Genomic DNA, 27511 nt, shown 5'->3' with positions numbered 1-27511 from the left:
AACAACAATATTCTCCATGTTTGGCAAAATTTCTGAAAACCCAAATCCAGGGAGCTTCCCACTTGATCCCCACTACAAGACTGCCATACTTAAAACAAAAAAATCCCATCAAATTAAAGGATGACACTAAAAAAGTGGTCTTTGCAGTAGAACTTGATCAAAACATGGAATAAAAGGCGCCGGGAGAGAAAACAACAGAAGTTTCTGTAACTGGTAGTTACTGGTCCCTGCACTTCCTGCCACCTAAACTTCACTGTTTTTATGAAAACTCATCTAAAGCCACTGCCATCTTCACAGAGCTCAGTCCCAAGTACTTCCCCACCGTCTCACGTTAGTTACATATTCTGTGTATATATTTTATATAACTCCTATCACTTCTTATGGCTGCGTTTACAATGCGGCTGATTTCCTCATAAATGGCAGGAGCACACATTTAAGGTAAGTCTAAAGGAGAATTTGATCACGAGTTGATACAAACCAGAACAACATAGTGAACTCCAAGGGGTATTTATCATCTTTCCTCTGGGGGGAATCTGTAGGGATTATTAAGTAAAAATAAATTATTATTTGGGAACTGAACATCGTTTTACAATTTTTTTTTAGAGAATTCAGTACCTGATTGTAATCGCTCAGAAAACTAGAGTGTACATACTTTTGTAATTCCCAACCAGAATTCCATAAAAATGGTAAGAGAAGTTCATAAGCTACTATAAATAGTTTTACAACATCACCTTCCTAAGGATAGGGGCTTTGTCCCTTTTGTCCACTGCTGTATTTTCAGTAGTCAGAAGTTCCTCGCATAAAATAGACACTCAGTCAATATCTACTGAATGCACGTATGTATGTACGCGTAAATGAATGAGAAATTGAACTGACTGGTACATTGCTCATGACTGGCTGTCTACGCTAATTAATACATCCACTATGTAAAAATATGTAGCTACACTAGTTAGTCCATGCTAAGATATGTGGTGTTTAATAATAAAGTATTTTTAGGAAGTATTAAAATTTGGTGAGCAATTTTTTTTTCAAATCATATGATTTTATGATGAGAGGAAAAATAAAAGGAGTCCCTTTGTAATGAAAACATTAGGATTTCTAGATTTAGAAGATAATATTTTCTTAATAACCTAACTAAATTAAAACTCTGGAGGCAGAAATTGTGTAACTTAGTTCCAGGAGACACAAAGTGGTTTCATACCAGGAACTGTGACCCAAGAGTAACAGGAATACCTTGAACTTTAAAAAATTCTTTCTTCCGAGAAATCAAAAGCTTACATAAAAAGATTTAATTATGTCTCTAAAATAGAAACATTATTTATCAGGTTAAGATATTATTTAACAGATTAAGAAAATAAGGGAAACTAACTGGTTTCCCCGAGGTCACACAATGAGTTAACAGTGGCACCAACAGTAATGGAACACTGCTGGCCCCTGGTCCTCTGCCATCTCTGGCAGAAGCTGTGTTGATTCCATGCAACCTCACAAGCAGGCATGTCTGTGTTGGGGGGAGGGAGAATAAACATCATCACCTCCATTTTATGGATGCGGAAACAGGTTCTCTGAGGTTGATCAGCTTGTACAAAGTTACTCCACAGGGGAAGGGGTAGAACTAAAATACAAAGCCAGGGGTTTTCTCCCACAGCACAGTTGCTTCCTACCACACTCTGGCCACTCTTGAAGGCTTTGCTTTACACTGTGATCTTCCTCTTCCTTCGGTATCATCTCCTCTGCTAGGAGTGTATTCCCTTCACACCTTCCACCTTATCCATCAGTGAACTCCCGTTACTGAGGGGAATTACCTGACCCTTTAGGTATGCTGAGGAGAAAGCAGGCTTACAGCCGCTGACCTAGCTTGTCTTCCCTTCAGACAGTCTTGATCTACTTATCAGAATCCAGTACCTTCTTCAACTGACACTTCCCCAAAGATCCCCCTTATCAATCCACCCAGGAAGGGTGCCTCCAGCTGACACCTATCACAGACTACCTTATAGTTCAGGTATTTTTCTGAGACCACCTAATATCCCCAAATAGACTGGAAAACCCGTTCAGGGCAGGCGTGCCAACTTGTACCACACTGAATTTTGTAAACTGCCTTATGTTGTTGTTCTTAGGTGCTGTCGAGTTGGTTCTGACTCACAGCAACCCTACATACGACAGAACGAAACACTGCCCAGTCCTGCACTATTCTCACAATCGTTGTTATGCTCGAGCCCATCGTCGCAGCTACTGCATCAATCCATCTCTTTGAGGATCCTTCTCTTTTTCGCTCACCCACGACCCTACCAAGCATGATGTCCTTCTCCGGGGACTGATAACTCCTGATAACATGTCCAAAGTATGTGAGACACAGTCTCGCCATCCTGGCTTCTAAGGAGCATTCTGGTTGTACTTCTTCCAAGACAGATTTGTTCGTGTAAGAGTGCCTTATACTTAGGGAATAGTCAATAACTGCATTAGATAAATGCTTGGCAGTGAGTCTAGAAGCCAGAGAAAGCTTTCAAGGCAGAAGAAAAAGGGGGAGGAAGATACTTCGAGTACTGGCAAAGAACCGAGGAAGGACTGAGCAGCACGGGTGTCAGGAGAGGCTGAATGGACCAGTCAGACAAGAAAGAAGGGTTTGTGCCAGTAAGTACAGGCAATAAGGAAGATACACTCTTGCAATGCCCCAAATGTCTTTGAATGTTTGTCTTTGTCTTCTGGGCAAAAGTTATCCACTAAATATTTTTCATAGAAGAAGGAAACTGATGACAACAATCTTTAAGATGGATGTTTAGAGTTGGTACGTATGCCGTATTATACAGACGCCATAATGTAGATAGAGGTTCCAATCCAGGTGCCGACGAGTCGATTCCAACTCAGGTAACCCCATGTGTGGAAGAGTAGAACTGCGCTCCACAGGGTTTTCAATGGCTGTGATCTTCCAGAAGTAGGTCTCCAGGCCTTTCTACATACAAGTCAGGAGGCCAAACAATAGCGATACTAGTGCCAGACACCGTAAGGAATGTTTTTCCATTTACTAACTGGTTTAATCTTCACAACAGTCTTCTGTTCGCGGAGGAACCGAGTCTTAGGGAGGATAAATTATTCACTGAGAGCAACTGGCAGGGCCAGGATTCAAATCCAAGTCTGTCCAGCTCCAAAGTCTAAGCCCCTCACCACCTCACTGCATTTTAGGTCTGCAGTAAGATACCACAAACCAGGGCTGAGCAGCTGCAGTAGGGCACAGCACTGCATAAGTTCAAGTCACAGCCCTGCCATTTACGCAGACTGCGACCGTGAGCAAGTCAGTCAACTCTCCGTCCCTTAGTTTCCTATCGTGTAAAATGAGAATAATAATAACAAGTCAAAGAGCTGTTGTAAGGACTAAATGGTTTAACCTATCTGCCCATTACCATGGAGTCAATTACCGTTCATAGCAACCCTACAGGACAGAGCAGAACTGCCCCACAGGGTTCCCAGGCTGCAATCTTTACAGGAGCACATTGCCAGGTTTTTTCTCCTGGGAGTGGTTTGTGAGTTAGAATCACTGACTTTTTGATTGGCAGCCGAGCACTTAACCATCGTGCCACCAGACCTTCTTTGTACAACTGTCCCCTGTTGCCGCTGATTTTGACTCAGAGACCCTATAGGATAGGGTAGGAGTGTCCCATAGTGTTTCTAAGGCTGTAATCTTTACAGAATCAGACTGCCACATCTTTCTCCTGTGGAGTGGCTGCTGGGTTCGAACTGCCGACCTTTCAGTTAGCAGCTGAGCACTTTAACCACTGTGCCACAAGGCCTCTTAACATTACTTAGACAATTAAAAATACACATTTCATTCCCCATGATCAAACCTAGACTGATTCTCCCTCATTTATTTTAATGCTTTCTAATCCAATCACTTATATATTGGGATCACCGGTAAAGGGAAGTAACGTGTTTTAGTGGTGTGTGTGTGGCTGTGTGTGCCTGTGTGTGAAAGACTGCGTGTGTATGTGTATGAGGCTGTGTGTGTGAGGCTGTGCGTGTGTAGTCAGGCAAAATATAAGCATCGCAGAGCAATAGATAAGAATATCTGTAGTTCAGTCTACATTCTTCTACAGATGTTCAAAGCTCTAAATGGATATCTAATCATATTCTAGTTACAATGTTACAATACTCTAGCAAATAATCATATTAAGCGGAAAGGAAAAATTACAGCTTTAGAGTGTAATGGTTAAATAATTCCTGGTGCCCTTTTGAAAATATTTGATAAACCGGACATAAATAATACAGTTTTCCTTTATCTGGTATTTTCCAACTTCCTGTGGATAAAACATTTCCAAGCCAATTTTTTTTTTTTTTTTAATAACAGTGGAACTTTTTTTGTGAAAGACTGTCAGAATATTAGCCCTCAGGATAATACTTTTCAGTATACAACACATAAAATCTGTCATTGTGCAGTCAAAAAGTAGCCACAGAAGTGTGTCCAGAAAATCAGGGTAACTGCTATCTAGAACTGAGCCTTTCCACCTTTAAAATTTTGTATTTGCTACAGCGTGCTTCCGGTTGGTGGCAGGAATCAAGGATTCCACAAACCAAGGTAGAAAATAATATTTTTTAGACAAACCAATTATGAAAAAAAACTAATGTTTTCATGACTTTCGGCTTAAATGATTTTATTGTTGTTTCGCAATTTATCCATTGTTTCACCTTACACTTGCTTAAACGAAGTAGAAAGTGACAGATCAGGGAACGGCAAGAGAATGGATTGAAATCTCTCTGCAGAATTCTCGGTTTTGCAAAATTCTGTAGTTCCAAATCCTGGGGAAACAGTAGGGAAAGTCTCACTTAACATTTTAGGGTCCTTGGTGGCGCAGTGATTAAAGCTCCTGTTAACCTAAAGGTTGGCAGCTGAAAACCACCAGTGGCTCCGTGGGAAAACGATGTGACAACCTGCTTCCGCAGAGATTTACAGCCTCGGAAGCCGTGTGGCGCAGTTCTCCTCTGTCCTGCAGGGTCTCTGTGAGTCGGGATCGACTGGACAGCAGCGGGGAGGTGAGTAATATCACTCCTGCTAAGAAGGTACGCAATGCGAAATTCCAGTTATTTCTTCTCTGTACCATGAGTAGCGTTTAATCTATCTCCTAACCCTACTGAGAAGATACGTTATGCGTAACGTATCACACAAGATCCACTACCCGTCTGTCACTCTGTCACACTGTGGCACTTGCATGTTGCTGTCATCCTGCAAGCTTTGTCACCAATATTGCAAATACCAGCAGGATCGCCCGTGGTGGGCAGGTTTCAGAGGAGCTTCCAGACTAAGACAGACTAGGAAAAAAAGCCTGGTGATCGATTTCTGAAAATTGTCAATAAAAACCTCATGGGTCACAGGAGAGCACTGTTCTACACCGTGTTAGAAGGTGAGCCCTCTGGGTTGTTGGCAGGCACTTGAAACACACAGTGGCCACAACGATGGATGCCAGCACACCAACGATCATGAAGATGGTGTAGCACTGGGCAACATTTCATTCTGTTGCACGTGGGGCCACGAGGAGTTGGAGCCAACTCAAGAGCAGCCAACAGCAACGTTACACAATATAGAAGTTTATGGGCCATCTGGCTAAAATGTTAAATTATGAAATAGAGGAAATACAGTCAAACATACTTTAAATATCTCACATACTCTGGACATGCTGTCAGGAGGGATTAGCCCCTGGAGAAGGACATCAGGCTTGGTAAAGCAGAGGGTCAACGAAAAAGAGGAAGACCCTCAATGAGATGGATTGACACAGTGGATACAACAACGGCCTCAAACATAAAAACGACTGTGAGGATGGCACAGGATCTGGCAGTGTTTCATTCTGTCGCACACAGGGTCGCTCTGGGTCGGAACTGACTCGATGGCACCTAATGACAACAACATTCAAACTGACAGAAACTCCTGCAGAACCTTGTGTCGTCCGTGAAGCTGCCCACAACACCGAGCTTCTCCACTCATCCTTCTATCCAGACCACACCCTCTGTCCTCCAAGTTCCCCTGCCTACACCAGATATCTTAATCTTTGTACTCTTTGACTCTTCCAAGTTCCCCAAAATCCACTCTGAGAGTCTCTTCACACCAAATGTACTCAGCTGAAACACCAGCGGTAACTGAGATGACAATAGAACATGGCTGATGAGTTTAAGAATCACCTGAGCCACAAACGAAAACAGGCTTTTGATCAAGAAGCCAGAAGTGGAATACAGGAATCTGCATTTTTAGAAAATGCCACAGGCGACTCTGATGCTGTTAGTCAAAGGGTCACACGTGAAAAACCTACAGGCCCCCAGTTCTTACATGTTGTGTTTGGGATTTTTTAATAACTGTCACTCACCAAGAGTCCTTCACCTCCTTAAGTGACGGTTCACCGGACCCACTGATCCTCTTCAGACTACACCCCTCTTCAAGTTACCAGTTCCCAAGATCAGCATCAGGCCAGCTGGGCCCCTCCTGCTGCGGCCAGCCTAGCTTCACGACTGTGAAGGGCCGCTCTGACCATCTGTGAGGCTGCAAGGCAAGGCCTACCTTCTCCTGTTTCCTCGCACACACCTGATAACCTTCACCTGCCCACACTTAGCCCAGGGAGCGGGTCCAGTAGGGGCCCACTGTGCACCTGGACCGACCTGCTCCCGTGGGTGGAACAAGGGTGGGGGCAGGGAGCCCTCTTGGGACATACACACTTGTGATAACAACACAATTTTTGCTTCAGTTATTTGTTGCAGCTCCACCTTTGGGAATTGCCTCAGAGAATGAGGGGCAAATCTGAGGTTATCCTCAATGATACCAAATCTTCTGTCATTTGAGGGTGGTTTTGATTTTGGGGACTCGAGTTAGTACCAAATTCATACTTCATACAATTTCTGCTTACAAACTATAGGTTTGTAATGATGTGGGCCTTGTTAATCATCAATTCCACCACCTGTCCGTCTGTCAGTAATACTGTGACAGCTTGCAGGGTACTAGGATGCTGGGAACTATGCCATTGGTATTTCAAATACCAACAGGGTCATCCATGGTCGGCAGGTTTCAAAGGTGCTTCCAGACAAACTAGGAAGAAAGGCCTGGTGATCTTTTTCCAAAAACTCGCCAGTGAAAACCTTATGGATCACAACAGAACATTACCCAACACTGTGCTGGAAGGTGAGTCCCAAGGTTCAAAGGAACTCAAAACACACGTGACAGCAGCAATGGTGTGAAGGTGGCACAGGACTGGGCAACATTTTGTTCTGCTGCACACACAGCCATCATGAGTCAGATCTGACGAGAAGGTAAATAACAACAACACAAATCAAACCAAACCCACTGCCGTCGAGTCGATTCCAACTCATAGTAACCCTATTATAGGACAGAGTAGAACTGCCCCATGGAGTTTCCAAGGAGCACCTGGTGGATTTGAACTGCCGACCTTTTGGTTAGCAGCTATGGCACTTAACCACTATACCACCCAGGTTTCCCAGATCTGACTAGAAGGTAAATGACAACAACACAAACCAAAAAATCACACCCACAGTCATCGGGTCGATTCTGACTCATAGCAACCATATAGGGCAGACCAGAACGGCCCCACAGGGTTTCCAAGGCTGTAATCTTTACGGAAGCAAACTGCCACATCTTTCTCCTGCAGAGTGGCTGGCAGGTTCAAACAGCTGAGCTTTCAGTTAGCAGCCAAGCATTTAACTGCTATGCCACCATGGCTCCTTACAACACCGCAGCCATCATCAGTTACGTTCTAAACCTTGTGTTGGCATTGTAATGGCTCGGCCTGGCTAGACTGACCTACATTTACCAGAACTCCCCTCCCTGTATGTTTCTGGTTATTGTGGGCCTGGAGAGACTCTTCTCCAGGTGCTATCTGCAGGGCTTCCTGGAGGAAGCCAGCGGTTTCTTGCCACCTTCTACTCTATCTTCTTTATAAACAAAAAATTTAATACCTATGTTATAAAGACAATAATAGATGCATTCTGAATTAATCCAATTTCTAACTTCAAATCTGTGCTCCTTCTACAATTGCAGGGTTTTGTTTTTTGTGCTTTTATTTCCAGCTATTATCTTCCTTGAAGATCACACCAAGTATCAGTTCTTTGATGATTCCACCCAACATTCAAAACACACAGCACCATTCTGGTAGAAACATCACTTGCATTCAAATTTCCCATCAGTGCCCTTAAAAAGTCCTTTTTTTCCCAGTTGATCATTTATTCCTAGGATCCAAATTGCTGACCTAACGTTCTCCATAGCCCCATGGGTTCCTTGCTATAGTCATTGTTGTAAACATCTTCAAAACACTGGTGCTGGTCAAAAACATTTGTTTCTAACATTACGGTCATGCGTCACTTAATGTCCACAATATGGTCTGTGATAGTGGACATTATGTGATTTGAACGCTGTACAAACACCGTATCATATACTTAAACCAAAACCCGCTGCCATCAAGTTGATTCTGACTCATAGCGAGAGTCACAGTAGAACTGCCCCATAGGGTTTCCAAGGAGTGGCTGGTGGTTTCGAACTGCCAACCTTTTGGGTAGCAGCCAAGCTCTTAACCACTGCGCCGCCAGGGCAGGCCCACTATAATTATATACTTAGCAAAGCTGTATGGGATATCTTTTGTTTCACTTCCAAATCAATACTTCCCTTTTGCCTCTTGCTATTGCTATCATGAGCACTGGTCTTGTTGTGTTTGGGAGCCATGATGCATTTCACAGTAATATTTTCAAGAAAATTACATAGAGAGGCAGCACTGCAATACTCAAGAGACCCGTGATACACAAGACTGGATATGCTGCTGCCTATGAATTGACCCATATGCCGTTATATGGTAAACTTTTTATTTCTAAATAGGGAAAGTTCACATTAAAATAATGATAGAAAGTACAGTACAGAACACACACAAGCCAGTAACACAGGCATTCACGAGGACTACCAAGACGTGGAGCCCTGGTGGCGCAGTGGTTAAGAGTTAATAACATGGTGTTTGCACAACGTCCAAGGAGACATATCAAGAGGCATGTGTTATAGGTTTTATGCGATTGTACCATTATACGCCTGGTAGTAACCTATATCCTGTCCTGCAATAGGGCTTTCTGAGCTCTGTTATAACCTCACGGATGTACACGTGGTGGGATATTGCCTGAACAGATGTCACACAGTGTGTCAGTGTGCTTCATCTTCATGGTTTTCTATTAAGGTATCACGTGTCTGACTTGTACTTCACTTTGACTTTGGTAGAATGTGTTGGGATCTGCTCTGAATAACGGTAACTTATTTTCATGCTGGCAGGAAGGCCCAGGTGAGATGTCTGCTGACTCACCCCAGGGGCAAGCCCAAGGCTGACTGGCAGGCCTCGAAGGAGAGTGCCACTGCCTACAGATAGAGGGAAGCAGGCTGCCACGTGTCCTGCTGTGAACGCCCCTCCTCCGCGTTCACAAACTACACCAGCAAGCTGTATCATCATTCCATAGGCACACCTGGTAACCTGACACGTGCTGACATCCTTCTACTGTTTACTTCCAATGTCTCAATTTTCCACTCTTCTCAAAGGCTGAGTGTCATCTGAAAGCTTGGCTCTTTCACTCTTTGCCCAGGGCTGGAGATTATTGATAAAATGTTAAATAAAACCCATCTCAGTTCCAATCTCTTCATAATGCTCACTATTTAGAAGATTCCATTCTGAGAACTGCCTGTTTCCCCATCCTTTGTCTCCTCTGTCTAAGCTACTTCCTCCTCTTTGACTAAACTCATCCCTTCCAAATCCACAGCGTGTCTTAACTGTTGGGGCAGGGAGGGGAGAACTGGCAAAGGCTCTGAAGGTTTAAATAAATCCTACCCGTGGGCTCTCCCACGTCTGCATGCTTGGTTCTCCTGAAACCACTGTAGTATTTCTTTAAGAGAGTTCCTGCGTGGTGCAAACAGTTAAGCACTCAGCTACTAACCAAAAATTTGGCAGTTCTAAACCACAAGAGGTGCCCCTGAGGAAAGGCCTGGCAATCTGCTTTTGAAAGGTCACAACCTTGAAAACCCTATGGAGCACAGTTCTACTCTGCACACATGGGATCGCCATGACTCAGAATCGATTTGACAGCGGTTTGTTGCCTTAAGACTCAGGCTTCTGTCACTAAGCAGTCATGTGACCATGGGCAAAGTCCTTTTACCTCTCTGGTTCTCAGTTTCTTCATCCATAAAATGTGGCCAACTGGCTTATATGAGCTGCTGTAGGACTCCAAGTTTAGATATAAAACACTGACTCTGGTAAAACTTGATCTTGTCTTGACAGAAGGCAAACCGTTCTTTCTCAGATAGGCTGTTTAAGATTTGTGAGATTGATCTTTTTGGCCTACAGGACACCCGGTACCCTTCTTATGGACGGAAGTTTTATGGGTTAATCAGAGACAAGAAAGATACCGGAAGTGATAAAGAGACAGAATGTGAGCAACTCTAGGCGCATCTCCACAAGAGGAAGTACAGTGACACACAGGTAAATGAGCACCAGGGAGCGGCCCTTACGTAGAAAGAAATGTCCAAACAAGGGAAATGAAGGTCCTGTTGCTAGCTCCGCCATCTACAGCCTCTCGAAGGCTAGAGCCTGAGAGGGGTCCAACCCACTGGGCCACCAAGAAGGCATGGGTTGGCCCAGACATTAAGAAGCGGGTCACTGTAAGTCAGCACGGACTGAACAGCAACTGGTTCTGTATGGTTGGGTCGAGTTATATGGAAAGTGCAAGAATCAGAGGTCACAGCCTAAATGCGTCCACGGCAGCCGTACTGCCTCAGGGAGTGGGGTAAGCTGGGCCACACGCGCCTGTCTTTAAGGTCTCTACCTTCAATTCTTTGGAAAATGGCCCAAGCTAAAGACAAGGAGGAAAAAAAAAAGCTGCCGTGGGGTCAATCCTGAGTCCCGGCAACCCCGTGTGTGTCAGTGTGTAACTGTGAGTGTGTAACTATGCTACACCGGGTGTGTCAGTGTGTAACTGTGAGTGTGTAACTGAGCTACACCAGGTGTGTCAGTGTGTAACTGAGCTACACCATGCGTGTCAGTGTGTAACTGAGCTACACCATGCGTGTCAGTGTGTTAACTGTGCTACACCATGCGTGTCAGTGTGTAACTGTGCTACACCATGCGTGTCAGTGTGTAACTGTGCTACACCATGCGTGTCAGTGTGTAACTGTGCTACACCATGCGTGTCAGTGTGTAGCTGAGCTACACCGGGTGTGTCAATGTATGACTGTGAGTGTGTAACTGAGCTACACCAGGTGTCCAACAGCTGGTCTCTGGGACGCGGGCTGCCAAGACTTTTTCCTGAAGTGCCTCTGGGCGGACTTGAACCCCCCACTTTCTGTGGGAGGTATAAACATTTATACCACCCACGGACTCCCCCAGATAAAAGAAATCTACCTATACACCAGACTCAGTTTCCACTGGACCACCACCCCAGAATTCATCGTCTCCAGTCCTACTGGTAAGTCAGCCACCTGGGTTTCTCTGCTGAGGCTTCAACAGAAGGGACTCCCTATTACTATGGCAAAGCACTGGGTCGGGGTGGGGGGGATTTACTTCTCTGGCAAAGTAATGTAAATGATTCAATTTATTTGATGGCCAATATCTCCACTTGTTAGTAGTATAACTTCTGTTAAAAAAAAAACCCAAACGGTTCTTGTTTGGAGAATAATGACAATACGGATTTCACAGGGCTCTAAAGGCAATGCAGGTAAGTCATCGAGCACAACGCCTTGCACATAAATGTTGCTGCAGTGTCATGACTACTATTAAATGGCATTGGGGGGTGGAACGCAAACTACATTCTTCCTCAGAATCTCAGAGAACGAGATATCCTCAGGCTGGGAGTTGGAGGTCTTATACTCGGGCACCACCACCTACACCACAAAGTACGTAGAAAGGACGCTGAGGCTCTGGGAACATCCCTGCAGGCCTCTCTGAAGTGTGGTTCCAGCATCTTCTCCCTTTCCTCCCCACCTACCAAGAAGCTCCAGTGGTGCAGTGGGTAGGTGCTCAGCTGCTGACTGAACGGTTGGAGGTTTGAACCCCCCAGCCACTCCGCAGGAGAAAGATGTGGCAGTCTGTTCCGGTAAAGACTGACAGCCTCAGAAACCCTACGGGGCAGTTTTACTCTGTCCTATAAAGGCCGACAGCCTCGGAAACCCTATGGGGCGGTTCTACTCTGTCCTATAAAGGCCGACAGCCTCGGAAACCCTATGGGACGGTTCTACTCTGTCCTATAAAGCCTGACAGCCTCAGAAACCCTACGGGGCGGTTCTACTCTGTCCTATAAAGGCCGACACCCTCGGAAACCCTATGGGACGGTTCTACTCTGTCCTATAAAGGCTGACAGCCTCAGAAACCCTACGGGGCAGTTCTACTCTGTCCTATAAAGGCCGACAGCCTCGGAAACCCTATGGGACGGTTCTACTCTGTCCTATAAAGCCTGACAGCCTCAGAAACCCTACGGGGCGGTTCTACTCTGTCCTATAAAGGCCGACACCCTCGGAAACCCTATGGGACGGTTCTACTCTGTCCTATAAAGGCTGACAGCCTCAGAAACCCTACGGGGCAGTTCTACTCTGTTCTATAAAGGCTGATAGCCTCGGAAATCCTATGGGGCAGTTCTACTGTGTCCTATAAAGACTGACAGCCTTGGAAACCCCATGGGGCAGCTCTACTCTGTCCTATAGGGTCGCTATGAGTCAGAATTGACTCGATAGCAATGGGTTTGGTTTTCAATGAGTTCTTCACCTACCCTAGCCCTGACTGGATGTCCGAGCACTGAGATTCCAGGAAAAAGGTAACATAGAACATTCCAGAACGCCTGCTCCTTGTGGCCTCCTTCAACTCCAAGGTTTTCTCAAATCCAGTATTGAAATCAACACCCAACCCCGTCCATTACAATGATACCCCTAGGAGTCATGAGAATCCTTTATAGAAAGTTGATGGCTTTAAAAAAAAAAAATCACAAAGCATAGCCTGCGTGCTCTGACATGACAAGACACCTCTTCCGTAGCTTCTGTTCGTTCTTCCCTCTCCCCGCCCTCAGTTAAAAGTAAGCACTGCAGACTGGGACCTCACGCTCTAGTCAGCTCTTGAAAAATATTTAAATTTTTTAATCTATGTTCTATTACAAATATTTATTATTTCATGGGTTGAATGTTGAATCTTTTATTCTTCAGTGTAACACTAGTGAAGAACTATTCGGAATCAACGGGTAAAAGAACGACTGTATCTTTGAAAATCAAGGAACACAAGAAAAACAAAATCGATAACCTCTGCTTAAGGTATATTAAGCTATTTTCAAAACGGCTCAACAGAAACTCTACTTTTGCTTTTGAGAAGTTAAGAACAGATCAATCAAATACTAGTAAACACATATTAACCATACAATTCATATATGTGATACTTTTAACACTTCAAAGGCAAAGGTTTTTTTGAGGTATGCTATACCTATTTCCCGTAAACACTGGTTTACTGATGGCTGAAGCACCATATGTAAGTGTATCACGCTTTATAAAGACTGCAAATCAAACATTTCAGAGGTATTAAAGGATGCTAACAGAAGAAGCTTCTTTTTGAAACACAAATGATGCCTCTAATCTATTTCCTTTTGAAATTATGACTTTCACCTCATTAAAGGCCACCTGCAATAAATAATAAATTATCAGGTGGTATTACTAAAAAAAAAAAAAAACTTACTATTTGTTTTGTCTTCCCTAAAAAGAGAATATTGGTAAACCACTCAGATTATGTTTAACGTCATTGTATTTATCTCTACGGCACCTTGTTCTGACGGTCGCTAGTTGGGGCAAATGGTTTGTACTCGACTGTTAACCTAAAGGTTGGCAGTTCGAACCCACCCAGTGGTAGTGCAGAAGAAAAGTCCTGGCGATCTGCTTGCGTTAAGCTCGCTCTTGTTGCTAGGTGCCACTGAGTTGACCTGATGTGTGCGGAGGGGAACTGTGTGCAGAACAGAATTGTGCCCCACTGGATTTTCAAAGCTGTGAAGATTACAGCCAAGAAAACCCTATGGAGCAGTTCTACTCTGTAACACACGGGGTCGCCATGAGTAAGCGTCAACTCAATGGCAACGAACAAGAACGAACCCTTTTTCTAGAGGGTTGCCTAGTTAACGACCTACCCTCATATCGAACAAATGATATCTTTTTCCTAAGCCAAAAGCAAATCCATTACCATTGAGTCAATCCCGACTCATAGCGACCTTACAGGACAGAGTGGAACTGCCCCAGAGGGTTTCCAAGGCTGTAGTCTTTATGGAAGCAGACTGCCACATCTCCTTCCCGTGGAGTGGCTGGTGGGTTAGAACTGCCGACCCTTCAGTTAGCAACAGAGTTCTTAACCACCGCACCACCACGGCTCCTTATCTTTTTCCAAAGGGAAGAAAACAGAAAACACAACCCCATGCATTTGAAAGACTCATGCAGTGAGGTAAGCACTAACATGCATTCTTGAATTAAGAAAAGCATAAACTGTACAAAGTCGTCTTCTTCACAGTAAAACACCAGGAGATCACAGCTGAGGGCGGAGACAAGCTTCAGCTTCCCTGGAGGAAACTGCACATTTTATAGCAGGTCCCCAGGCTCTGAGATTTTCCAGTGTGTCAGGTCCAGGATTAGAAATGGCTACTAGGGCCACTTTTCTCTTTTCCTGTCTGCAAAGATGGTGCAAATTTTATTTTTGTTCCCCCTAAGGGTTTTCTTTATTTACTTTTTATCTTTATTCACACCCATTAACAGCAGACTCAGATCCACCCATGTCTAAAAGCAAATCACAAGGCAACAACAAAGCCAAACCTGGTGCATGTAAAAAGATGGAAATAGGAGGACCAGGAGGTTGTCCTGGGCAGGACCAGCTACTTAATTTGCAGGACTCAGTGCAAAGTCAAAATGCCTAGTCCTTGTTCAAAAGGAGTCCCTAGGTGGTGTAATCGGTTAACACGCTCAGCTGCTGACCAAAACGTTGGAGGTTCGGGCCTACCCAAAGTTACCGTGGAAGAAAGGCCTGCCAATCTACTTCCCCAAAATCAGCCACTGAAAACCCGCTGGAGCACAACTCTGCTCTGACACACACTAGGCTGCCGTGCGTCAGGGTCTACTGGGTCTTGTTAAATTAAGAATTTCAAAACGGTAACAGCAGAGAATTAAACCAAGCACGGGACCCCCTAAGGGTGGGACGACTGTACAGGTCATCTGCCCATGAACCTGACCCCAGTCCTGGGAAATACCTGCAAGGCTCCTGAGGTCTCACCAAAGCAGTGAGAGCACCTTCATCTGGAAATTAAAAAAACAGAACAAAAGAAACCTATTGCCATCGAGTCCATTCAGACTCGTAGTGACCATATAGGACTGAGTGGAACTGCCCCATAGGGTTTCCAAGGAGCTGCTGGTGAATTCCAACTGCCGGCCTTTTGGTTAGCAGACGTAACTCTTAACCACTGTGCTGCCAGGGCTCTGGAAAGTAAACACAGTCAGCAATCTACGCTTGAAGGACAAACTCAAATCTCAAATCAAATACACGGAAACGGGGTAAAACTGCTTAAAGACCCAGCACTTTGGTGTGTGTGGGAGTGGGGGGTTAGGGGAGAATGCTGAGATCTGTGCATTTATTCTTACGTCCCCGCTGACTAGAAAAATGTCTAGTATAGAATAGGTGCTTGCTTAGTAACGGTTGAAATGGAAAAAAAAATGCAAATGGCCACTAACTTTTTAGCCAGTTAACCTCTTTTTGAGGAGACAATTCTTCTTCCCCTCAAAGCTGCTGTTTGTTACAGATGGCCATCTCCCCCTCACGTACCCTCACATTAGCTGCCCAGAGCACTGTCTGAGATTCGATTCCAGTATCAGCAGCATCTTAAAATATCTGGCAGCAACAACAGGGGCTCTCGACAGTCAACACGGAGCAAAGAAGTTCCCATTCACCCGCTGGAGCAGCCAGGAGGAGGACCTGCCATTCTCAGCAAATTATTTATCCCCAGGAATCCATGCTGCATCTTAAATCTGGCTGGAAGGAACCCCCTACTTCCCGACCCACAGGCAAACTTTAAATACCCATTAAAATGACATTTCAAAAATAAAAGAACCGGAGGAACAAAATAAAGGGTGTTGTAAAAGGAAATGGAAACGCTGCCATAATTAGCGCTTTTAAAGGAGACACTTTAAACACGGGTTGGACACGGACTTGTTTACAGCCGCACAGAGGCAACTGGGATGCCTGAGTCACAATGGGCTAGAAGGCTACTGACAACCTAACAAGCGGGGAGAGCATTGGGATTTACAAGAAAGGAAAGGTGGGGAAAGCTTTTGTAGGGTCACTGGAACTACATCCTGAAACCACGTTTAAAAAACAAAACAGAACACCGCTCGGCCTTTTTGGGGATGTAGGCTTCACCTGAAGGAGCCCTGGTGGTGCAGTGGTTAAGTGCTCAACTGCTAACCTAAACACTGACAGTTTGAATCCACCAGCCGCTCCTCGGAAAAAAAGACCTGGTGATCTGCTTCCATAGAGATTACCAAAAACCAAACTTAATGCCATCGAGCCAATTCCAACTAATAGTGACCCTATAGGACAGACAGAGTAGAACTGCCCCATTGGCTTTCCAAGGAGCAGCTGGTGGATTCAAATTGCTGACCTTCTGGTTAGCAGCGGAGCTCTTAACCACCATGCCACCAGGGCTCTGACCATAAAGATTAGTCTAGGAAACCCTGTGGGGCAGTTCTGCCCTACCCTATAGGGTTGCTATGAGTCCAAATCAATTCGACAGCAACAGATGCAGCTCGTTCTAAGCTGGCTTTACCATCAACACGCCACAGGCCCCAAGGTTTAACTGGGAGAAAGCGGCCCCGTTATTGTCTAAAAACGTAACCACCTAATTCCTTTGTTGCAGTCCCTGAGTGGTGCAAACAGTTAATGGGCTTAGCTGTTAATCAAAAGGGTGGAGGTTCAAGTTAACCCAGACGTGCCTCGGAAGAAAGGTTTGGTGATCTAACTCCCAAAAAATCGGCCACTGAAAATCCTATGAACACAGTTCTACCATGTGACATACATGGGGTCACCATGGATCAGAGTCTATGCGATGACAACTTTTTTTTTTAATGCCTTGTCACTGGCTTTCACAAAAAATGCACTTACCCTCTTTATGGTGCCCAGCAGGGCAGTTTTAAACGTGGGCATTTACAGAATTCTGGGTTGGTTGGAAGCTATAAGCTCTTCCTGATCAAGAACCACATTCAATAGTGAAGAACGCTCCTCCACACAAGGTTAAATGTTTGTTAAATCCCTCTGGTAATAACTGCTACGCAGGTCTACTGTGCATTGGACTGGGAATTTGCCTCATACAGAAAAACAGCGATCCTACAAGCTGGGGGCCCACAGCAGCAGAAAAGGGCAGACACAGGAGGGCCAGGCTGAAAGCAGAGGCGGCGCCCCTGGTCAGGGCATCAGAACAAGGCCCAGGGATCCAGGCTACCTCCCACGGCATCACAGCCTGCTAAGGGTTTCCTGGGCAGAACAGATGCGGGCAGGACAGACAGCCCCACCCGACCTACCATACTACAAAGGGGCACCAGGAATGGGGAAAATGTTATCCGACCTCATTAGGCCAACAGGAAGCTCCTGTGCACTGTGGAAAGATACCAGGCAACAGGGACTAATGCAAAGACAAACACGTTTGGGTGAAAATAAAAATGTCCCAGAATTAAAAATTGAAAAAACTAAGCACGCACTCAGCAACTCCAGCTTTGAAGCCCAAATTCACTCTTGAAAAATTATTTTTTCTATTATAAGTTTTCTCCTTGGAACTGGGGGCGGGGCGGGGGGAGCAGGAACCTAAAGTGGGACTTCCTCGCTTAAAGATTTGGAAAAACCCCAGATCTAAGCTAAAAGCAGTGTCCTGGCCAGCAGTCTTCTGGCTTTCCCTTGCTATTATTAAATATCCTTCTGTGTAACAAAGCATTTCTCCACCTCTCACAAACCCTCTTTTCTGTTTCTGTGCCCAGAAAAATCGGAAAGCCATGTGTTTACAGTGTGCCCGTTGCTATGCAAATCATTAAAACACATTACAAAACTCTTTCTTTCCAGTCAAGAGCACGTCACGGGGGAAGATGAACTGCTAGGAAGAGTCCCTCCGTGGAAGAGAAAGAAGGCGTAATGAAACATGAGAAGCAAAGCAAATGGAAAACACGATGGTGGTCCCATCCCTGAGTCATTATAACCGAGGGGGGAAGGAGCATTTTCAAAGCTCGAGGTCATCTATTGCACATTTGGAGATGGCCTGGCAAAGCTCAGTGGTTCTCAGCCGCTTCAACTCCTATGGTTTCATGACTCATCTTCCATCTGTCTACTATCGTTGCCTTCTTTTCACCACTTTTTTCACACTTTTGTCATGATATCAAGGGACTTTTCCCCTTTTATTTGTACTCTGTGGGTTCTCCTTTTGAAATCTTCTGTCTTCTCATTCAATTATCACCTAACAGGAGGGCCTGGATTTTCCTTTTCTTTTCCAAACTAGCCATAGCATCTTGGCAGGCTTCCCTCCCTTATGAAGGGATTTGTTCCTTAACAGTCATATCCAGCAGATTTGATACAGCATGTCCAAATTAACGTCCAAAAAAGTACTACATGCCAATTTTCTAATTAAAAAAAATCTAGACTTGATAACTTTATTAAAGTCAATTACCTTATTAAAAGTTTGCAATCAACTTCATTATCAAATTCTTGTTGTGTTGTTCAGAACATTCTAGTAACTTGCAAGTTTTCATGGGTAGGCTTGTCTGGCAGCAAGAAATGAAATCAATGCCTTCTAAATTCCTATGAGTCCTGATATATGGGGATTCACCAAAAAAAAAACAACAAAGTATTAATTCTAGATTCTCAGTCCTTACTCAAGCAAAGAAATGGCTGCTCATGACTAATGCTATAGAACCTGCTTAGTCTCCAGGTGAAGTAGCCAAACCACTGCAAATCTGTGTTGGGGAAAACAAGTTCGGTTGGCTCCAGACAAAGGCTTATTTTTCAAGCACAGATGGCTGAATGGTTGCCTCCTCCAAAAGAATGCCCACAAATGAAAGACAGATTTCTATTTCTAATCTATGCAAACATCTTACTCTGCAGGGCATCCCAGAGGCTGTTTTGTGTCAGGTGCTCTGCAGATCCGAGGTGCTTTCAGAGGCCAAAGCCCATCTTCACCTGAGATGCCTGGTAGCTAAAAGCTGCAGGATGACACCAGTCACTACCTGGCTCCTAGTGAACCTTGTTTGAGCCTTCTGTGAGACGTTCCTCTGGAATCCTGCCCCACCACCGCTGCTTCTCCTTGGCTGCTCTGCCCAGTAGGCAGTTTCAGTATTCAGTTGGAACCCCAGATGCTGCTCAAGCCTCCCTGGAAGGCTGATTCCCAAAGGCTCCGGTTGACAGCTGGTGGCGTTCTTCACTTTGACTCCAGCTCCTCTACCTGTCTAACACCAAACCCAGAAAGCTTGAGCATTTTAAAATGTTATTTTATCCAAACCAGTCTCTTCTGTAGTCTGCATGCCTACAGCTCCTGGCATGTATGTTGCACTGACTCACACCTGGAACTGTTGCTGGTGGCCCTCTCATTTCCCTGTCTCCCCAGCTTTTATCTCTGACTTGCTCTGATACCCCTGGCACATTCCAGCTTGAGGGGTGGGGGTGGGCAACAAAAAAACCCTGCAATGCTGAAAAAGAAACCCTAACTTCTCATTCCAACTCAGCTCTTTACTTTAAACACTGGTTTTCAAAAAGAGGTTATACCTGAAACCTACACAGTTTAGTTCCAATGTTTAAGTTTACATGCTTCTTCCCCTCCTCTTGAAACTTCATCTTAAATGAACCAGGCTACCTGACCAGAAAGAAATTCAAATAAAAAAAAAGGAAAAAAGTTCTTCCTAGCCCACATCCCCAAAAACTACTGCCAGCATAAATTTTTACTCAATACCTCAATTTGTAAGATTTAAATACTTATTGTTTTAGCTTACAAATGCAAATACTGACAGCCAAATAACACAGCTTTAAGTTTACTTGCCTGTAAAAATCTGAAATTGTGAAGGGTTTTAGAGGCTAATTCATTTATTCCCACGCCCGGGTGAACATCAGAACCACCTGCAGAATGATGTCTGTTTATTTTAAACAATGAATCCTTCCTCTAGAGCTCCAGCACTAGAGATTCCAGTTCAGATTCTGGGTACAGTCCCAGAATCCATTATTTATAATAAACGTTCCAGCTAATTATGATACAGCAGGCCACGGTCTGAGAACCCTTGATCTAGTCCAGCCTCCTACCTAACATGGCGGCCTCCTCTACGAGACGCCATAAGGCTATCCAGGGTACACTGGAATGCTTTCAGAGACTGGGACACTCACCCTTTTGTAAGTATGCTTACTCCATGTTTTACATGGCTTTAATTATTAGAAACTGTGTTGTGTTGAGCCAAAGTCCCAGTCTCTTAATTCCTTGAATTCCTTGAACTTAACATTGGCCCTAAGTTTGTGCTCCAACGCTAATACAGTATTCTTCCTCCCGCAAGTGACTTCACATTTCTGAAGGCAGCTACTGCGTCTTTGCAAGTCTTCATTTTTCTAAGCTTAAACAATCTTTAACTTTTACAAAGCACCATTTCTAAGTCCCTCACCATCTCAACAGCTGTCCCTCCACAACAGATCTCGCAGAGTTAAGTCTGTCTGGCACAGGCTTCCAGGTCTCATACTGTTCCACTACAACGGTATATGTATACTTTGACAATGAGCTTCCTAAAATAAATGATGTGTCCAAAGTCAGACACATACTCCAGCTCGGAAAAAGTCTGCCTCAGAGATCTGGACTTGTCCTTCCACTTCAACCACTAAGTTTTCTGAGGAAATTTTTGTTGGTGGAGGGTAATTAGTTACATGTAGATTAAAAACAAACAAAAAAACTTCCAATTAAAATTGCTTCTTGCTTTTAAAAATTCACGTTTATTTTAAAGTCCCAGCTCCTTCTGGGTATCTTTTCTAATAAGTCTGTCTGAAATAACCCTTCATTTCTCCTACAGGCTGAACTTTTTCTAATAGGCACTAATTTATAGTCTGGGTTCCACCCTTGTCATTGATTGCTTTGCATTTAACGATCCGAGAGCCAAAAGTCAGCAAGTATTTCTTAACCCACTGCTGTATTCCTAGCACTGTGTAAAGTACTCCAGGAGGATTCCAAACCCAGCAGAACTTGTCCCATTTTGAGAAGTTAATAATGTCTGGTAGAGGAAGGAACTACATAAAAGGAATAACTTGCAAGACAGTATACAGCCAAGTGCTTCAAATGAAGGTCACGCAGAAGACTAAACACCTAGGCTCTCTGGGTCAGACTGTGAGCAACCTCATGGCTTCTGTTTGCAGACACATCTACTTGATATCAGCTTTTGATTAAAAAAAAAAAACTCACTTGAAACATGTAAAATTTTCAAGCGCGTGCTTATTTCAGAAATTTAAAATCTGAAAAACTATACAGGTAAGAATCCTGTAGGCTGCTACTCCTTCTTCAAAGCATGTCACCACCAGCTCCCCAAGCACTCTGAATGCTACGACATGAGGAAAAGGTGGAAAGTGGAGGGCTTGTGCAACTCCCTCTGCTCTGGGAAATATCCCACGGGATGAGGAGACTCTTCAGGTATTCTAACGGAAAAGGCCTACTGATAAATGAACTGAACTGACACCAACAAAAATGCTCTTGCTTCATGAATAGAATCGCGGACTGTCAGAACTTCAGCAACTTATACAAACCCCTCACTTTACAGCTGAGGGGGGAGCTATCATTCTGAACACAGCAGGTGATCTCCTCAAGGTGAAGCAGCCAGTGAGCAGCAGCAGCACCTGGGTCTCCTCTGTGTGGTCCACGGCTCCCTGCTGCCTCTTGTCCACCTGAGCCAGACAAAGCTCTTGCCTCTCAACATCTATCCCCTCGACTCCAGTCCTATCTCTAGTTACCACCCCATCCTCAAATCCAAAGTCAGACGGTACATCTTCTTTGTGGATGTTTCAGGAGGAGGAGCAGACAAGACAGCATTTGGCAGTTAATTTTTTATGAAATTTTAGTATATCTGTTTTACTCACCAGTGGTTAGGAGCTTGGCAATTATCCAAAAGGTCGGCAGTTCAAATCCACCAGCCGCTCCCTGGAAACCCTATGAGGCAGTTCTACTCTCTCCTACAGGGTCGCTATGAGTTGGAATCGACTTGAGGGCAACGGGTTTGGTTTTTCTTTCTTTTTTTTTTTACCCACAATCTCTAATTAACACTTCTTTGCTGCTACACCCAAAATTCTACCTGGCTCAAGATTACTTTACCAACATTTCAGAGAACCACTGGAGGTACCTAACCGATTCAAACAAAACTTCTAAAGCTAGAAAACCAAAAAACCAAACCCGTTGTCCTCAAGTCGATTCTGACTTATAGCAACGCCACAGGACACAGTAGAATTGCCCCATAGGGTGTCCAAGGAGCAGCTGGTGGATTCAAACTGCCGACCTTTTGGTTAGCAGCCAAGCTCTTAACCACCGTGCCATCAGGGTTCCAAAGCTACAAAAAAAAAAAAACAAAACTACAAAGCAACTGTTAAATAATTCCCAAGTACCCTACCCTCCTCCTACACACACAAGCCCTAAATCAACCAGCTCATCTACTTTACCTGAAGCCCCAGTTAGCCCACACCCTTACATGGAACACAGGGGAAAATCCACCTACCTTGTGGCCTCTTGCTGCAGCCAGGACACATTGGGCACATAGAACATGACTCCGAAGAAAAGCAGAGGCTCATTAGCGAATTTGTCCAGATGCTTCTTCAGAGGTTTCTCCAGCTCCACCCACCGTGCCTGCTGGCTCTTGCTGAGATACCAGAGGCCAAAGTAGTGCGTCTAGATAAAAGGGCAAAACAGCATCAGTTCACTGCTTACAGGGCGCACCCCAAGACCACGCAGAAAACAACTTTAGCGCCCTATGTCAACTTTGGTTCCCCAGCCCAGGCACAAGAATCTGGCATTTACTTTGTAACTTAGGGACAAATTAAATGAAAGTATATCCACACGATACAGTAACCTGCACTCCTACCCATGGCTGCTGTTTGTATACATACTTGGAATCCAAGGGTAAAAATAGCACCTATGTTGGGTAGGCGGGTGTGCAGGGTAGGGGTGTGTTGACTTTTTCTAAGATCTGAAGGCTGACTTTCCCATGTGCCTTCTCAATGCCCAAGATCTCACATGGAACATGCTGGCAAAGGCTAGTTCCTGCACCTGCTACAAAGTTAACTCATGACTCAACTCCTACAGACCAAACCTTCTCCAGCTGAAGGCTTCCGGGCAGCAGAATGGTTCCACACAGGACCAGATTTTAACAGAAAATGCATTCGCTCTTTCTGAACATGAACGAAGCACCTTAAAAAGCATCCCACCCTACCACTTTTATCAGTCATGAACTGCTGCAAGCCTCTCCCTGGTCCCCAGCTTTGAGAGCACGCACTCTTCACAGCTCCCAGGAACCCCTGGTGGCTGCTCTTGGAAGATTATGGTGGGATTTGATAGATGAAAGTGAAATTTTCACCAAGAGTTGAAGGCTCAACCAGTTTAGTTTTGAACAACATGCTAAATGATTAAAACAGGCACTTTCATGCTTCCAATCCCATCTTTATATTAATTCATGATGGGATTTAAGGATTAGCACAATAAGCACCAAAAAACAGATCTGTATTTGAAGCAATCTTTTATATTTCAATTATAGCCTAGAATGGTTTACAACACACCTGGAAATCTGCCTTCAAAAGGACGTTTTCATTACAATGTTTAACTTCCAAAGACATTCCGGTGTGGATACTCCCACTCCAGCTGGCTGCTGCTCAGCATTACCACAGGTCAATTCCGGCCACAAGTCAACCAAAATCCGTTATCAAGCTCTGACTCTGACTTTGCTAGAAAACTAGGTGTGTCCTTGCCAACATAGACTACAGACCCAAGTGCCTTACATGTATTTTTAAATGGATTTATTTCCAGTGGGAGCAATGATTCGATCTGCTTTCCTCCACAGTGCTCCACAGGGCAAGTTCACATCAGAAACTTATGCATTTCTCAAGCTGCAAAGTATCAACAAGCAGAGTCAAGGCCATAATTCTATCAACTGAGACAAACTTGCTTGAGTCAAGTCTGACCGTGTTGTCTGCTCCCCAGCTTCAGTAGTCTATTCAAGTCATTGCCCTGTGATCAAGGAGGTGATGGAAAGGGTAAGTGGCTAAGGAGAAAGAAAACAGGTTTTGGAGTCACTTCACCTCTTAGCTTTTGCATTCTCTGGCTCAAGAATTTTGTACAAGTTACCAAGCTTCCCTGACCCTCAAAGCTTTCCCATCTGTAATATGGGAATGATGGTAATACCTATCACCCACAGAGCTGTCAGGGGTATAAATGAAACAGTGTCCATAAATCACATGCGTGCCCCGTGGTCACTACTTCATAAACGGTACTTCTGCTGCTGCTGCTCCTATTACTATTGCGACCATCACCACTGTCCACAGGTTTTCAAATGACACATCGCACTGGGCAAATCTGCTGCAAAAGACCTCTTTAAAGTGTTCAAAGCAAAGATGACACTTTGAGGACTAAGGTGCACCTGACCCGAGCCATGGTATTTTTAATCTTCTCATACACGTGTGAAAGGCGTACAATGAATAAGGAAGACTGAGGAAGAATTGACGTCTTTGAATTGTGATGCTGGTGAAGAATACTGAATATACCGTGGACTGTCAGAAGAACACACAAATCTGTCTTGGAGGAAGCACAACCAGAATGCTCCTTAGAAGCGAGGATGGCGAGGCTGCGTCTCATGCACTTTGGACATGTAATCAGGAGGAACCAGTCCCCTGGAGGACATCATGCTTGGTGAAGTAGAAGGTCATCAAGAAAGAGGAAGACCCTCTGTAAGATGGACTGACAGCGGCTGCAACAATTGGCTCAAGCATAACAGTTGTGAGGATGGCACAAGACTAGGCAGTGTTTTGTTCTGTTGTACACAGGGTCTCTATGCATTGGGACTGACTCAACAACACCTAACAACATCAAAAACCACCACTACCGTCATCATCACCATCACTGGGAAACGAAAGCAGGCAAGCCTGAAGAATCATTTTCATCAGCACCCCTAGGAACCAGGAAATTAGACAACAGAGCTTGACCAGAAATAAATGAGAAAAGGAGAGCAGAAGGCCTGTAAATGATGAAAAAATCTAAAAGGTCTGAGGAAAAGAATCATCACAAAGCACTACTTGCCCTAATATTTTCTTGAGAATTTCACTACAGGTGTTTACTGGACAGTGGAATGTCACTCTGATGCTATCCTAGGGGATCTAAGATGCAGGTTTAGGCTAACCAGAAAATGAGGTAATCTGGGTATTTAATTTAATAAACTCGTCTGCTAAGGGCCCAGGGCAGTCCCAGGTTACACTGAATTCCTTCATGGAACACCGAGCCGTATAAGGGTATTCCACCGTACTTTGGATGGCTTAGAGAGAGTTTGCACAGAACGAGGTAATATGGATAAGCTGTACAGTGCTATGAAATAATTATTAGAGCTGGAAAGAATCTTCCGATAACCGTGAGTGCAGAGACAGCAACCTTCACAAATGCCAAAAGGATAATCATGATTTATTATCTGTCACTAAAAGTGGTTTTGACATTTAAGGGAATTCTTTTCTTTTTGTCCATACTTCATTCAATTTATAACATTCATTCAAATTAGTGTCACTGAAATTATAAAGGGTCCACAGTGTCTACATAAGCATTCTACAGTTTATTTGCCAAAAAATACATTTTTATTATTCCTATGCATTTAAGGTTTTCACTGGCTAATGCTTTTCAGAAGTAGACTGCCAGGTCCCTCTTCCTAGTCTGTCTTAGTCTAGAAGCTCAGCTGAAACCTGTCCTCCATGGGTGACCCTGCTGGTATCTCAATACTGGTGGCATAGCTTCCAGCATCACAGCAACACGCAAGCCGCCGCAGTATGACAAACTGACAGACATGTGGGGATCATAACAAACTATGGATAACACTGTGAAGAATGGGAATTCCAGAACACTTAATTGTGCTCATGAGGAACCTTTACATAGATCAAGAGGCAGTTGTTCGGACAGAACAAAGGGACACTGATTGGTTTAAAGTCAGGAAAGGTGTGCGTCAGGGTTGTATTCTTTCACCATACCCATTCAATCTGTATGCTGAGCAAATAATAGGAGAAGCTGGACTATATGAAGAAGGGGCATCGGGATTGGAGGGAGACTCATTAACAACCTGCAATACACAGATGACACAACCTTGCTGGCTGAAAGTGAAGAGGACTTGAAGCACTTACTAATGAAGATCAAAGACCACAGCCTTCAGTATGGATTACACCTCAAAATAAAGAAAACAAAAATCCTCACAACTGGGCCAATGAGCAACATCATGATAAACAGAGAAAAGATTGAAGTTGTCAAGGATTTCATTTTACTTGGATCCACAATCAACAGCCATGGAAGCAGCAGTCAAGAAATCAAAAGACACATTGCATTGGGTAAATCTGCTGCAAAGGACCTCTTCAAAGTGTTGAAGAGCAGAGATGTCATGTTGAAGACTAAGGTGCGCCTGACCGAAGCCATGGTATTTTCAATCACATCATATGCATGTGAAAGCTGGACAATGAATAAGGAAGACCGGAGAAGAATTGACACCTTTGAACTGTGGTGCTGGCGAAGAATATTGAATATACCGTGGACTGCTGAAAGAATTAACAAATCTGTCTTAGAAGAAGTACAACCAGAATGGTCCTTAGAGGCAAGGATGGCAAGACTGCGTCTTACATACTTTGGACATGTTGTCAGGAGGGATGAGTCCCTGGAGAAGGACATCATGCTTGGCAGAGTACAGGGTCAGCGGAAAAGAGGAAGACCCTCAACAAGGTGGATTGACACAGTGGCTGCAACAATGAGCTCAAGCATAACAATGATTGTAAGGATGGCGCAGGACCAGGCAGTGTTTTGTTCTGTTGTGCATAGGGTTGCTATGAGTCGGAACCGACTCAACGGCACCTAACAACAACAACAGCAACGCATTTAAGGCTAGTATTTTAAATTTTCTTTTCTCATTACCACCCATCCAGGTCATTAAACCAGATCTGATGCCCCCCTCAAAAAAAAATTTTCTATGGAGCACCCATGCACACATACCCAGGATGTTACAAATGCACACACAAACATGCGCACATACACACACACGCACACACACACCCCCACGCACACTACAAATGTACAAACGTGCGCACAAACACATGTGCACGCACACCCACGCACATTACAAATGTGCACACAAACACTCCAACATACAGCTGTACAGACATGTGCACACAATGAAAAGGAGGATGACGAGGGACAAGGGAAATCTCTTGAGCCATAACTGATATCATACAGGTCTAAAACCCAGAGTAAA

At 44.3% G+C, this 27511-nt stretch overlaps 1 protein-coding gene across 2 annotated transcripts in view; it reads right to left on the bottom strand.

The window, feature by feature from the left end:
- Positions 1–27511, bottom strand: part of PTPN14 (protein tyrosine phosphatase non-receptor type 14) — a 228198-nt gene that overhangs the window by 103221 nt on the left and 97466 nt on the right. For both annotated transcript variants that reach the window (XM_003419865.4, XM_064276911.1), the window contains one exon: positions 22754–22923. In XM_003419865.4, coding sequence (XP_003419913.1) covers positions 22754–22923 — 170 coding nt within the window. The remainder of the gene's footprint in view (positions 1–22753; positions 22924–27511) is intronic.

This window comes from Loxodonta africana, chromosome 25 (assembly GCF_030014295.1).
Source record: "Loxodonta africana isolate mLoxAfr1 chromosome 25, mLoxAfr1.hap2, whole genome shotgun sequence".
Classification (NCBI taxonomy): domain Eukaryota; kingdom Metazoa; phylum Chordata; class Mammalia; order Proboscidea; family Elephantidae; genus Loxodonta; species Loxodonta africana.
Note: the sequence above shows the minus strand (reverse complement) of the source record. Positions and strands in the feature narration are given on the sequence as shown.